Here is a 14,253-nt window from a genome sequence, read left to right on the forward strand (position 1 = left end):
CGTTATATGTTATATATGGTATATAACATTAATCCATAAAACATAGTAGCTCTCTTCCAAAACAAAAGAGAACTTGAACCTTCTTTTCCACTTCATTCTCTTTTCACATAGCATCATAGCATCATTCACTATGGTTCTCAGGTGACAAAATAATTATACCCCTTGAAAATATTTCGTTCCCACATAATAAAAAGCTTCCCTTCCACATTACATACTTTGATTATCAGTTGGTCTCAAAATCACAAACAGAAATATAATTGTTACAAAGTATTTTTTACTAATTTGCCAAAAATTAAGCCTTATACCTAGTGTATGTTAAAGATATGTCATCGCTATGTATCCTCTATAGCCTAATGAGTAATTGACTAATTTGTTATTTACCTACTTTGTATAGTGCATTTCTTTATATATCAAAATACATTTTTTCTGCTCTTTGTTTTTTTAATATTTTTGAACCATCTTACCTTACTTGCTTATTCTTCTTTCATATGAAATTTATGGCCTTCATTAATTCATAGCCTTCATTTTAATGGCTTTATTAATGCATAGTAGTTGTAATTAGTTGTAATTAATACGCATATATATCTTTTGATTACTTAGTTTGTTGTGTTGCTGTGCGAAACTGTTTGGAATGTCGACAAAGACAAAGAGAAAAGATAAATAAATCTTCACTAATCTGCAGTAAAACACAAGACACTCTTCAGGGCATAAGTGCAACTACTACTGCCAAGGTAAAATATTTTCTTTTAGTATATAAAAAGTGTCCATTAAAAGTGAATAGGAAAAGAGAAAAAGAACTATTATTCAGTATATTAGACAGATAGGGAAAACTTCACAGTTTGATAATTCCAAAATTATTTTCTTACATATTTCATAATATTGAGACAGGATTTGAATTTACTATGAACAGTTGCATTTATTATCAATATTCTTTACCCCTTCAGACAAGTAGATCTAAGGCCGTGGTTCTCAACCCTTCCAATACCGCGACCGTTTAATACAATTCCTCATGTTGTGGTGACCCCCAACCATAAAATTGGTGTCTCGGTTCCTAACACCATCGAAAGTATGTGTTTTCTGATCGTCTTAGGCAACCCCTGTGAAAGGGTCATTCAACCCCCAAAGGGGTCCCGACCCACAGGTTGAGAACCACTGATCTAAGGGGTTACAGGACTATCAATGGTAGTATTGACGAAGCAAATGTCAATTTGTTGTGTATGGTTATATCTTAAACAATTCCAGATCAGTTATAGCAGTTATTTATTTATTCAAATTGTAGCCATGTAACTCCAATGAAATCTAGGCAGCTTAAAAAAAGCAAAAAAATCTGTAAAAACAGATAAATCATAAGACCATATACTCTGGACTAAAATGATCTTAACAGTGACACAAATTAAATCAAACAGTCTTCCCCGAAATACAGTAATACATTAATCCCAAGCTTGGGGAAAAGGTTTTCAAAGCTTTCTGGAACCCTAAGAGAGAGGCCACTGTCCATTTCTGTGTGGCATGCTGTTCCAAAGCTACCTTGTCCTGCAAGGTTACAACATTTCGTAGGGGAAGTGTACACTCTCTGCAGGAACATACTGGGTATGCAGAGTAATTTATGACAATTGGTCCCTCATAAAACCTAATACTGTGTCTTATGTATTCTACGTACCTTCAGGTCTTCACAAGCTATCTGAACATACTAATGAGTATATGTGTTTCTGCAGAAAGGAGATCCAGCAAACAATGCTTGCTTTTGAATCTGCCTGCTGCAGTTCCTATGGGATAATGAGTCTCTGTAGGTGTGCTGTGGCAGGCAGTCTCCCAACTTCCCAAGTCCAATACTATGAAGATTTAATACGTTATTATTTCCATCTTAAATTGCACCCATAAACATGGACAACCAATATAACACTCATAGTATTGCTGTTGGATGACAATATTGGAACATTCTCATCAGTACATGGGCATATAGGAGACAATTGAAACATAAACTGATTGCACAGTATTGGTTTTAGCATTGTTCTAGTAACAACTAATTGGATTGGGAGTGCCAAATTTTAAATTTAAAACCAGCTTCATATGCTAACTTTGAAATCAGTAAAATGCAAATTATTTGTTTAGTGATAACTTCAAGAGCTAAGACTAATTTGCTAAAACTATGCAATCATTGCATTTTTAGACTCCATTGGAAAATGTTCCGAGTAACCTATCCCCAATTAAAGATCCAGATAGGCTTCTTCAAGATGTTGATATTAATCGACTGCGAGCAGTTGTATTTCGCGATGTGGTAAGTATTATTATACTGCAGCTTTTAAAAAAGGTATTTAAAATCTGGGCTTTGTGTAGTGATGGTGAACAGGTTCTTGTATAATTTATCTTTGCTCAGAGTAGAATTCACCTTTTCAGCTTAAACGTTTGTGCCCATTATGATGATCCTTTGAAATAGCTTCTGTCGATCTCCTGTCCTTACTGGTTAATTAAGATAATCTTGCGAATGACTTTTGCTTCATCAAAAATGAGTAAGCTGGAGAAATTTAGTATTGAAGCTCAAGAGTGGGTAGAATTTCTAATTTAAGTTTGGATTTACCTTAGTTGATAATCTGTTTCCAACCATATTGGAAGATACATAATTATTTTAGTTTTTGTTGGACAGTTCATTGTAATTTACAGATGGATTTAATATTAACTTGTTGCCAAGAACAGATCACTAATAATACCTAACCCTTTTAGGGATCAAAGGCCAATTAAGACATCCCACACAAGCCACTGATGGATCAGGTGGATTCCTGATTACTTGCAAGATTTACTAATCAACCAAGATGGTCAGCCTTTGAAATCAAAACATAATACAACCAATTGAAATGACTACACTATTTTTGATTGCAATAACAATCCTTGGTTTTCTTCAATAGTGGGAAATAGTTAGGAAGATTTGTGACAAATAGCTTGCCTTGTAGAATTTGTGGCCGCTCCATTGCTAGGGGTTTTCAGAAAAATATTGGACAACTATTTGTCTAAAATGGTATGAGGACTCCTGCTTTTGCCAGGAGGTCCGTGGTCCTTCCTAGCCCTACGATTCTATGAAATAGTAGAGAAGGCTGGGAGAAATCTCTTTAAATGACTATTCAATCACAATTTTTAAAAAATAATTTAAAATCTTTAGTATTGTGTTAGCACAGTTGGCCAGCAGAATCTTTTCAAACAGAACACTTCAAATGGAGAAATAACCTTTTGAGTTTCTATAAAATTAATTTGCAAAAACTTCCCTATAAAATTGAATACATACAGACTCTGTAGTATGAATTATAGTCACGCCTATGACAACTGTTTACAACTATTTTAATTGGTGCTTTTAGTTTTCTGATTTGCTATTTGAAATTAATGATACACCCATAGTAAAAATACTTTAATTCAGCTTTGGTAGGTGTGCCAACCTTTTTTTTTTCCTAGATGTTGCATATGTTATAGTTAAGTTATCTATATTCATGCTGGGCTGCTATAATGCTTTGCATGAGGATGTCTCTGAAAAGCATTTGGGAATTACAAATAGTTGCCTGCTAACAGTATCATTCTAGTTTTGCATCTCCATTGCTGTTAAGTTTCTCGGTGCAGTTTAACGTTCTGGTATGAATAGTGAAGGTTAAGCTATATATATATCCCTATATTTTCAGAAATATGATTAGTCGAATATCCTTTTTATTACAGTGCCTGAAGCAGATAGAAAGGTGAAATTCTTCTCTCTTTAATCATATACTTACAGTTAAGCCCCTTTTAATCGAACATATCTAAAATTATTTAATGTTTTTTCAGTGCGTTCAAAGTTTTTTAAATTAATAGAAAAACTTTCTATTATTTCTCAATTTTTCTACTTATAAAGTTTATAATTTTAGTATATGATTTTAAATTTAGAGGGATGGATGGATGGATGGATAGAGATAGATAGATAGATAGATAGATAGATAGATAGATAGATAGATAGATAGATAGATAGATAGCTTTTGGGGAGGAAAACAAGAGAAAAAAAACCTGCCCTCTGCCTCCCAGCAATTTGCCTCCTTGCACCAAACAGCAAACAGTACAGAAGATATACACTGTTTGTGGTGTTACATTTCAGACTATTCTTGTACAAATGCTGTTAAAATTGATGCGGCTTTCTGGAATATACATTATTCTCTGCTATTTAAAAAAAGATACAATAGCACTGGGCCTGTTCAGATCAAGCATTTATTTTAAAAAGCTTCTTAATTTGGTTAAGTTGTCTAGAACAATAATAAAGCAGTCTTTAAAAAATAAGTCTATAGGCATTTATAGTTATTGACTTAGCTCCTTGCAGCAAATAGCCTGTTTCAGTTTAGTCTGATTAGAAGAAGAAAAAAATCTGCCTCTGCCTCCCAGCAATTTGCTTTGTTGCAGCAAAGAGCAAGTTTCATTTTCAATTTCAGTTTAATAACGGGAATCCCAATGATCAGCTGTTTCAGGTTGCAGGGGTTGCCATATCCTATTGCTACCTCCGCAAACCCCATTTTCTCTTTTTGCTCCAAGGAGGTAAATTGCTGGGAGGCAGAGGCCAAAGAGTGGGGCTACAAAATCTCAAAGAGTGGGGCTACATTCGGTGTATAAGATGGAGCCAAATTTTCACCCTCTTTTGGGGGGGAAGGTGCGTCTTATACACCGAAAAATACAGTAGATAGATAGATAGGTAGGTAGGTAGGTAGGTAGGTAGGTAGGTAGGTAGGTAGGTAGGTAGGTAGGTAGGTAGATAGATAGATAGATAGATAGATAGATAGATTCTCCAGATGTTCAGTGAAAGCGAGACTAACATGAATTGACATATGTAATGTTTAAATGCATTGAAGAAATTTATTTATTTATTTTATTTATTTATTAAATGTATTTGTTACCCATCTTGTATCCAAAGATTCTAGGCTGCATAGAACATTAAAGCACTGAAAAACATTAAAATTACCTTTTTATTCATTGTAAAAACATAGCAGATAAAATCATGGACACAAGATGGCAAAGTAGGGAGTAAGATTTGCAGTGTGTGTGTGTGGGGGGGGGCAGTTGAATTTTAATTAGTCAACCACCTAAGAATGTATATATGATTCATCCTTAAACAGAATCTGGTTTGGATCGTTCCTATTTTAAGATTATTTAGATTGGAAATTGACCTGTGTATTCATATAACTAAGAACCAATTTGGTATCTTAGAAAGTGGAAGTTCATAAACTCTAAATCAACTTAGGGACGTTGGGCCAATCACAATCTCTCAGCTAATATATAGCCCGAAGTACTGACAAATTTCTTTCCTAGTATTCAAAAAAAAAATGTACTCCAAGTTTACAAAAAAAGGATTTGAATTAACATCATTTCTCATGATTCTTGAGAAGGATCATCTACATTTCTCTGCTTTCTCACACTATAATTAGCATGAGCCTCGGTGGTGCAGTGGTTAGAGTGCAGTACTGCAGGCTACTTCTGCTGACTGCCGGTTGCCTGCAACTTGGCAATTTCTAATGTCACCAGGCTCAAAGTTGGCTCAGCCTTCCATCCTTCTGAGGTGGGTAAAATGAGTACCCAAATTGTTAGGGGTAATATGCTGACTTTGTAAACCGCTTAGAGCTGTAAAGCACTGTAAAGTGGTATATAAATCTAAGTGCTATTGCTATTTATCTCAGTGGTAGTTTTAAAGAGCTTAGAATTAGTCTTTTTTCTGCATTGCTCTATAACACAGTGCTATTTGGGTCAAGTTTCCCAGATGTATATATATTATTATTTAAACCTCACTTTATTTTCCTATAGAATATTCTGTATTGGCCAGATGTGATAAGACACACAAGGAATTTGTCTCTGTGATAAATTATAAATAATAAGATACAGCCATAAATCATACGATACAACCAACAAGTGATAGTCATAACATACCAATAAGAGTAGGCGAGAAGGATGATAGTAATACACGAACATGGTTCTATTGCAGTAGTTACACACTGCCCAGCATGAATTTTCACAGCCTTCCTATTTTGTCTTTACAAACATGTACAGGCAAAATGCAAATGCAATGAAACCTTATTGCCCCATTGGATAGACAGGCAAAGTAGTGAGAAAAGGCCAAACTATGTAGCATGATTCCTGTTTTCTCTGCACCAGCATGATTAACTATTAAAAATATTTTATGGCCTGCTTCTAAGTTGCTCAGCCTTGTCCCACTTCCTCTCTGAGAGAAATCACAAACTGGTTTGAGAATCTCTAGTTAAGTACATGATATATTTGATGTATTTGATTTTATTTACAACTTTGTGGTAGTTTTCATATGTAACTGTCTCAACTTCCTCTAAGGTAATAATTTATGAAGACTAAGTCATACCCTTCCCTGACAGGCTATACATTCATATTGGGAAAGTGAAAGAAATGTTCATATATTTAAATGCCAGTCAAGGGAATGTTTAAATAACTGTTATATAGTAGATTGTTTGTTTTTAATTTTAGTAATTTGCTCCATAGCATTGATTAAGAGAGGAGATAATAACTTTGTTATGTATTTTCATAGTATTTTATTTTGTGTGTTTGTATGTTTTCCTTTTCTTCAACAGGATGATAGCAAACAGGCACAATTTTTAGCTTTGGCTGTGGTTTACTTCATTTCTGTTTTAATGGTCTCCAAATATCGGGATATTCTTGAACCACAACGAGAAACTGCAAGGTCTGGAAGCCAGGCAGGTAGAAATATCAGGCAAGAAATAAATTCACCAACAAGTACAGGTACTGCTGTTTTTCAGTTAATGCTGAGGAACTGTTGGGACACTTGATGTTTGAATGTAGAAACTGAAGAATAAAGAATGCCTATTAACCTTTGAAAATATTTCTTGTTTTTCCACTCTTGTTTTAACACAGGATGATCTTAGGGACTGACTAAAAAGTTTTATTGGCAGCAGAACGAGACTTTCTTCCAAAGCATATAATTAATTGCAGGACACAAGCTAATTACTTTTCCATTCCCCCCCCCCCCATAAAATCATTTTTTATGTTCATCATGTGACTTGAATTCAAATCATGTTATGTAATTTTACTATTTGTGACACTTTAGCTGATGATATTTTTACACCATAATAATACAAATAAATAAAAAATAAATAAAACCTATATTTTGCTTACACAAAATCACAGATTTAATTTTTACTTTCTTCACTTATCAACCTCTCTAAGAAGAAAGAATCCCTGTCATGGCAAACCAGAGCAAATAATTTTACTTGAATATGATGTCATTTGAATATTAACAATAACACTATTGACACATTATGATACATATGCGTTATGAGAACAGACATATTAATAAAATAAAAGTATTCTGGTCTATTTTTACTTATAAGCATCTAGTTTGTAAAGACTCCCACTCTTTGAAAGGTAGTATTTGCAATTTGGCTGGTGACTTCCATCACTCCATGTTGCCAGGGCAGGAATCATTAGAAATTATCATTTAATAAGTGAAAGGAAATAAAAATACATTTTGCAGAAATAAAAATGCAATTATCCACAAAAGAGGAAAAATATTATGTTTAGGCAGAACTGAAGTTTTTATCAACATTTGGAACATTTAGGTAAATTTTAAATACAGTATATGGCATGAAGGCATCTGTTAGCTCTTAACAAAATCAGAATTAAATTTACTTATAGGAGAACTGCAAAGCTAGCAGAAATTTTGTTACTAGAAAATATGTCTAACTACATGGTCTAACTGCTAATAAGATACTTGTTTGGGAATTCTAGTATAATAGTGTATTTCTAGAAACTTACTTTTACTAGTCTAATTGACTAGTTGATTTAACATGATTTAGGTGCTGTTTGTTTCAAGAGAGTGGGATTGAAACCAGCTTTTACCCTGGGTCATACTGCAAAGTCATAAAACTTTCTTTTCTCTGATGTACATTCCTTTGGGAAGACAATATCTTAATATGTGTGTGAATTCTTGCCTGTGAAACCTCTTTCTTCAGAAGCAGAAATGTTTTGGATGAGACTTTTTAAAGATTCTCTCATTGGAATATTTTATTTATATTGTAAGCATTGGAAAGAGGGCCAAAATTGATGGCAAATCTTTCATTTTATTTTGGCATCCCTTGATCCTTCTCATCTTTGTCCTTCTTTATAGACTTTTAATATTTTTGTAAATAGCTCTCTTGCACATGTATTTTTCAGGATTGACTATTTGCAAATGGTGCAATAAGTATATTCTAATGAAATGAAATACAGTGAGCATTCTACTATTAATTTGGATCAAGTTTCCATTTACTTAAATGTAAACCTAGTTTAAAAAGAAATCTTATCTGAGTCCAGTTCTGGAAATGTTTAATCTTTTTGTTAAAACTACTTACTGTATATAATGAAATTAGCTATATATCTCTTACAATATAATCGTATATACGTTTATTCATGTGTCTTCTTTCCAAGTATGTAGTAATATGATTGGTAGCAAAAGACATTTTTAAAGTAACTACTGTAGAATAACGCAATTAAACACAATGACTTCATTTCATATACCTCTGAAAAGTGGTTTGTTTAAGGCTACTGAATCTTTCAAGATTTCACTATCATTAAGGCAAAGATTTGAAAATCAAATCTATAGCAGTATATATGTTTTTTAAACTTAGATCTTGGGGTTTTATAAATACCTTATTGAGACATTGATGATCATATTACATGACAACATTGATTCATGAAAAGTCTGATACTAAAATAAGATAATATTAATATTAATATTATATTTACCTAATTAAAATAGATGTTTTGGACTTAAAAATTCTTGAAAATTTTGATAGGATTTAAAAAAAAACACATTTGTGTGAGAATGATCTTTTAAAAATGTGTATTGCTGTGCCATGTAAATCTAATCCTTAAATAAGGTTGTTTAAAATTCAGAACCAAATCAATATACATACATACATACAATTTTGCACTTATTTATTTTCAGCATATTTTAGTTACTAAACATCATATTGTTTCTATTGCATTGTGAACTATTTTTATTTTATAATAAAATTACTACTTTCCATTATTTATACATTAGACCACATGCTATATTTCCTTCATTCAAATCATGATTAAGTAATTAACTATTCCTGCATTAATTTTTTGAAAATAATAAAATTATATTGGTTATTTTTCAGGAGATTTGTCTTAGAATTCAGCTATCATTTGTGGCTATGTTACAGATAATGTATTTTTTTTTTGTATGTTGTTTCATACGTAAGCGTATTCCAACTGTTTCTGTCTTATTTATGTATACCTGTCTTTCCATAAATGTTTTTTCTCTCTATGTTGTATTATTTGCAAGTATTTTATTTTTCTAGATTTCTCCCCGATAAATTATTAGTGCCTTGTTTGCATGTTTCAATAACACTTCTGTCATGGATCCTCAGTGGACCAAACTACCGGCAATAAGTAGCTGGCTCACAATTGACTCCATGATTTTCTTCACAGTTGTGGTTATACCATCTATCCCACACCCAAGTTTGAACCATGGATTCCTTGCCAAGTTAATACCTGAACAGAGCTTTACCCACTCATTTTATAAAGGTAATTTTAACATAACCTCCTATTCTTTGCCATATTTATTTCATATTATATATTTCAATAACTTAATTATAATACAAAGTCTTAATCAAGAAGATGATTTTTGGGGGTTACATATAAACCAGAGTTTTCTGGCAATGATACTACGAACATTCTCCATCTTGTTTATTAACAGTATTATAGGAGGGTTACAATTTTAAAATTTTAACAATATTAAAATTTAATACTGTAAAGAAATATATTTCAACACTTTAAAAGAATACTGCTGTATAAGGAAGTTATACAGATCTATATTCCAGAAATAGTTTGTTGCATTTTCTAAATTCTTTATTTCTTTTGATTTAGAAACTTGTCTTTTTCTATATAGCTTCCAATTATTTTTACTTTCAGTAGGCAGACAATATGATTGGAGATACCACTGAGAACAAAAAAAATATATTAGTTTTATGAGCAGTCACTTGTTCCCCTCTGTTTTACTCTATTGTAGCAAAAATGATGCACATTTTTTTTTCTTCCATATAGCGTGACATTTCACTCCCAACTGATATACAGTTCAGGATTTTGCAAACATTATAAATAATTATACAAATTCTTATCCTTTTTTTCTATGCACTGTCTAATATTATCTGTACTTTAATAAGAATTGGATAGTTTAGATATATATTAAAAATCTCATCAAGACACCCCAAATGCTAAAGTTAAAGTCATACAAAGGCTGTTAAAGAAACAAAGGAATATTACATCAGAAGACAAATGCCTTTGGCTTAGTGTAGTGAGAATATTTACTGCTCTGAGCAAAATACCAAATATATAAGAAGGCCGTCTAGTGAGTTTACAAAACCAAGGCACAATTTTCTAGCTGAAAACTATTTCAGATAAAAGCTATATTTTCCTCAAATATGTAAGAATTATAAAATATGCACATGCTTCACATTTCCAATACTAAACAATTATACTCAGTACATAAAGAAATGTGATCTCTTATTACCAATGCCCCAAAACTAATCTCTCCAAAGTATATACATCCATCCTCTCCATTATCCCCAAAATTACACATATACATATTCAGCCTACCTCAAGGTTGTATCACCAATTTTTCATTGGCTTTCCCAAATTCCTTACTAGTGCTCATTTATGTTGCCTATTTCTGTTTTCCCTAGCCATTCTTAGCACCTACCCTTCGGATCCTCCCTAGCCTTAGTGTCTTCCATTTATTTCCAAATTCTTGATGCTCTCCTCAGTCCCTAAAATGTATGTAGCAGAACGTTTTCCCAATGTGTTATGTTTTGTTTTCCTTTCATTTTTATCCAGCTAGCAGAATGCTAAGTTTCAGTTGCCTTGTCTCTGTTGCCTTGCTTGAAAAAATAATTTTGATCCACATTTGTAGAAATAGGAGGTACTGTGGATAAGAAAAATGAAGATTGAAAGACTAGCTGATAGTCATAACACTGCTAGTTTTTAACCCAATTCATTTTTAAAAAAAATATATAAATATTTGTTCTAAATGGACAGTGAGATTATTAGACGAGGATATTTTAGTTTTTCCAGATAACTTCAGGTTATAATCACATAATTATAAATTAGAGATTAAACTATAACTAGTATTTATTGGGATAAATATGAACAATTGAGGAATGAGAAGAAGCTTTTCTGCATTAGGATCAGTATTCCCAGTATCGTGCCTCTGGGTATCTTTCTGGTCCTACATATATTTAAGAGGCATTTTTAGAAAACAAAATATAAATAAAATGAACTTGCAGCATACTGGTCTGGGCCCATTGTCTCTCCATGAAAGCAGTTACCTGAGGTGATAGTGACCCTGAAAAATTTATTGATTTGTGTTGATCAGTGCTATCAAAACTGCAGCTAGAATGCAAGAAATTATTCTTCAAGAAATCTGCAAGAAATTATTCATTCTTCAAAAAAAGCAATGTTTCTTTTTCTTTAATTCTATATTATTATTGCTACATGTGATCCTTCTTAATGACCCTTGTTCAACAACCATTTGAAGTTATGATGACACTGATTCAGTGGTCCCCAAAGTTCCAGCTATTGTAGCATCCCTGTAATCACATGATCATGATCTGGACACTTGGCAATTGACTCACAATTAGAAAATTGCAGTATCTTGGAGCCACAAGATTGTAATTTGCAACTTTCATTGCTGACTTCCACAAAGAAAAGTTCATGGGGAAACCAGCAAGAGATCAAAAATAGCAATCACATGATATTGTGCTTAACAACACCAATGTGTCAGGTGTAAAGAATCAGGACCATGTGTTAAGTTTCAGTTAAGCTGGGTTATTGCTTTGGCTATGCCAGGAGTGTCAAAGTCATGGCATCACGTCATGTAATGTATCATGACTTTTTCCCCTTCACTAAAATGGGGATAGACACGCCAGTATGTGATACATCCGGGCCGCAGGTTGCAAGTTTGACATCCCTGGCCCATGCAGAAGAATCTAGTTAACTATCAGCACTAATTGATGCTAGATAAGAGTTAATGGAATTCAAGAGGTGCTGGACTTCTCGTGTTGGAACATAACAACTCCAGGCTGATTCTTCTCTTCATTCCGTCCCCAGCTTCTGCCTTTCCTTCTCTTACACCAAATAATTTGCTTAATTATAGCAACTGGAAGTGGCAGAACTGCTGTTGCTAAGTGGTTCAGTCATGAAACATCGCACTTTACAACTGTGTTGTTTAGTGATGGAAATTGTCCTTGTTAACCGACAGCTACCTTGTACTATTATAGTAGAATACTGAAAAGGATTTCTATTATTAAATGTCATAGATGGCAATAAGAAATACTCTGGTAATAATAAGCAATACAATCCATTTCATAAAAAATTAATTAGCCATTTTATTAACCAATTATTAAGACAAAAATAACATCAACATAATTTATACCAGTGATTGGCAGCAGATAGACTATTTGCAACAGTAATTGGTAGCTATTGTCATCTTCCATGCAGTAATTTAGCAGTGTGATTACTCAGTGGTTTTGGATAATTTATATACTCTCAGTAGTGTCAGTGTGACTTCCTCCCTAATTCTGGAATAGAAATCTCTGCAGCATGGGTAATCTTTGCCTGAAAATAATACAGAAGATATGTCCCTGCTGATCTTTAAGGATGACTTAAATGTTAGTCTGTGAATGTCTTCCAAATTTACTACAGTATTTGGAAGAATATGAGAGACAATTATTGTTCATATCTTTTTTCCCCCAATAGATACTTACAGAATGGATAGGTGGCCTTATTGGCAGATTTTTGTGTGTGTATGATTCTCCTTACAGTTCATTTCTGCTTTTAGCAATTAGCAGAAGTATTGAAGAAACTAATCTCCCACAAATTGATGTGAATTAACTAATATAAGTTTATAAATTCTATACTTCATTTACAAATTGTTCAGCAATATGAATGAATAATTGACAGCTATGACTAAATACGTTTAACTAACAAAAACGAACCCAGTTGAAATTAGGGAAGGTTGATGGATAATATTCTTTGGTTTGGAAGAAAAAAAGTGTGATCATGATTTGTGGTGTTTCACCACCTCTAAAATATGTACGCTACATTCTGTGTGTTCTCCAGGAAGCAGCAATAACTCAAAAGGGTGCATTTTCCCTTGTTAACTCCTTATAACTTTATAGCTGAGACAATTCCAGGCTGGTAATAGTTAAGCAGTAATCATCTGTAACTTTAGAAAGTAATTTTTGCACGGTGATCTACAAGAGGCTGGATTTAAAACTACAGAAAAAAATTCAGTGGATGCAGGCAATCCTATAATTATGTGTTATAGTGAACTTTAATGAAGCACCTAATTTCTGATGAGTTATTTAAAATTGAGAAGGGAGGCAAGATTTAATTAGGGCTGGAGAAACCATAGTTTCTTAGGTCTGAGGCATCCAAATCATTTTGGCTTCAATATTATTTCTTTTCCCAAATCTAAATCATGCTACATTTTCAAAAGTATAACTTTCCATTAATTTCTAAACAAGGATTTGTGACTTGTTCAACTATTATCCAAAGTATTTTAATTTCTATAATTCGTAACCATCTGTTTTATATTTATTCATTTGAGAATTCATCTGTTCACATTTTTTCACTTCTGCAAGTAGAATTATGTATCTTGCAATCTGATGCGGAACCCTGCTACTTTTGCAGTGTCAGTTTAAGGCTTTTCAGAACACTCCCTCCCTCTCTCCTCTCATTTCCCATTATGCTGCTTCTGTTCAGCACATAAACATTTGAGTTGAGAGCGCCTTTCATGTTGTGTGAGTTGTTACATTGTCTATAATCATCATAACAACTTTGCTTTCAACCTGGTGTTTTGAAACTGTTTTAAGTGGTCATTACAGACTCTTCATTTGACCCCCCCCCCTCTCTCTAGTTTATTCTCATTACTAATAAGCCCTGCTTTCTTCTTTTTCTCTCTTTAAACATTTATTGTATCTATTTAATGATAATATTTCTTCTGGAAAGGAGGAATTAACTGAGCCTTCAGTTACACTGTAGAATTTGCAAAACCTTCAAGATTAAAATAGATACAGCCTAATGTGGATCACTGTCTGTTTCATCAAATGTGTTTTCAGTGCATCCAATGAGCTAGATTGTGATTCACGAAACTGTGGTATAATGATATCCTTTGTTATTGTTTCGGAATATATTTTTTTCAGAACAGTATTGAATGTA

The 14,253-nt window shown here is 33.0% G+C and overlaps 1 protein-coding gene across 5 annotated transcripts in view; it reads left to right on the forward strand.

Annotated features, from left to right (window-relative positions):
- Window positions 1-14,253, forward strand: part of NBEA (neurobeachin) — a 360,491-nt gene that overhangs the window by 95,635 nt on the left and 250,603 nt on the right. For 3 of the 5 annotated variants that reach the window (XM_087721296.1, XM_087721298.1, XM_087721293.1), the window contains 4 exons: window positions 601-731; window positions 2,171-2,278; window positions 6,585-6,753; window positions 9,466-9,561. In XM_087721296.1, coding sequence (XP_087577422.1) covers window positions 601-731; window positions 2,171-2,278; window positions 6,585-6,753; window positions 9,466-9,561 — 504 coding nt within the window. The remainder of the gene's footprint in view (window positions 1-600; window positions 732-2,170; window positions 2,279-6,584; window positions 6,754-9,465; window positions 9,562-14,253) is intronic. The other 2 variants (XM_087721294.1, XM_087721299.1) reach the window with 2 other exon arrangements.

This window comes from Thamnophis sirtalis, unplaced genomic scaffold (assembly GCF_051295495.1).
Source record: "Thamnophis sirtalis isolate CommonGarterSnake01/CBP01778 unplaced genomic scaffold, rThaSir2_p1.2 scaffold_8, whole genome shotgun sequence".
Taxonomy (NCBI): domain Eukaryota; kingdom Metazoa; phylum Chordata; class Lepidosauria; order Squamata; family Natricidae; genus Thamnophis; species Thamnophis sirtalis.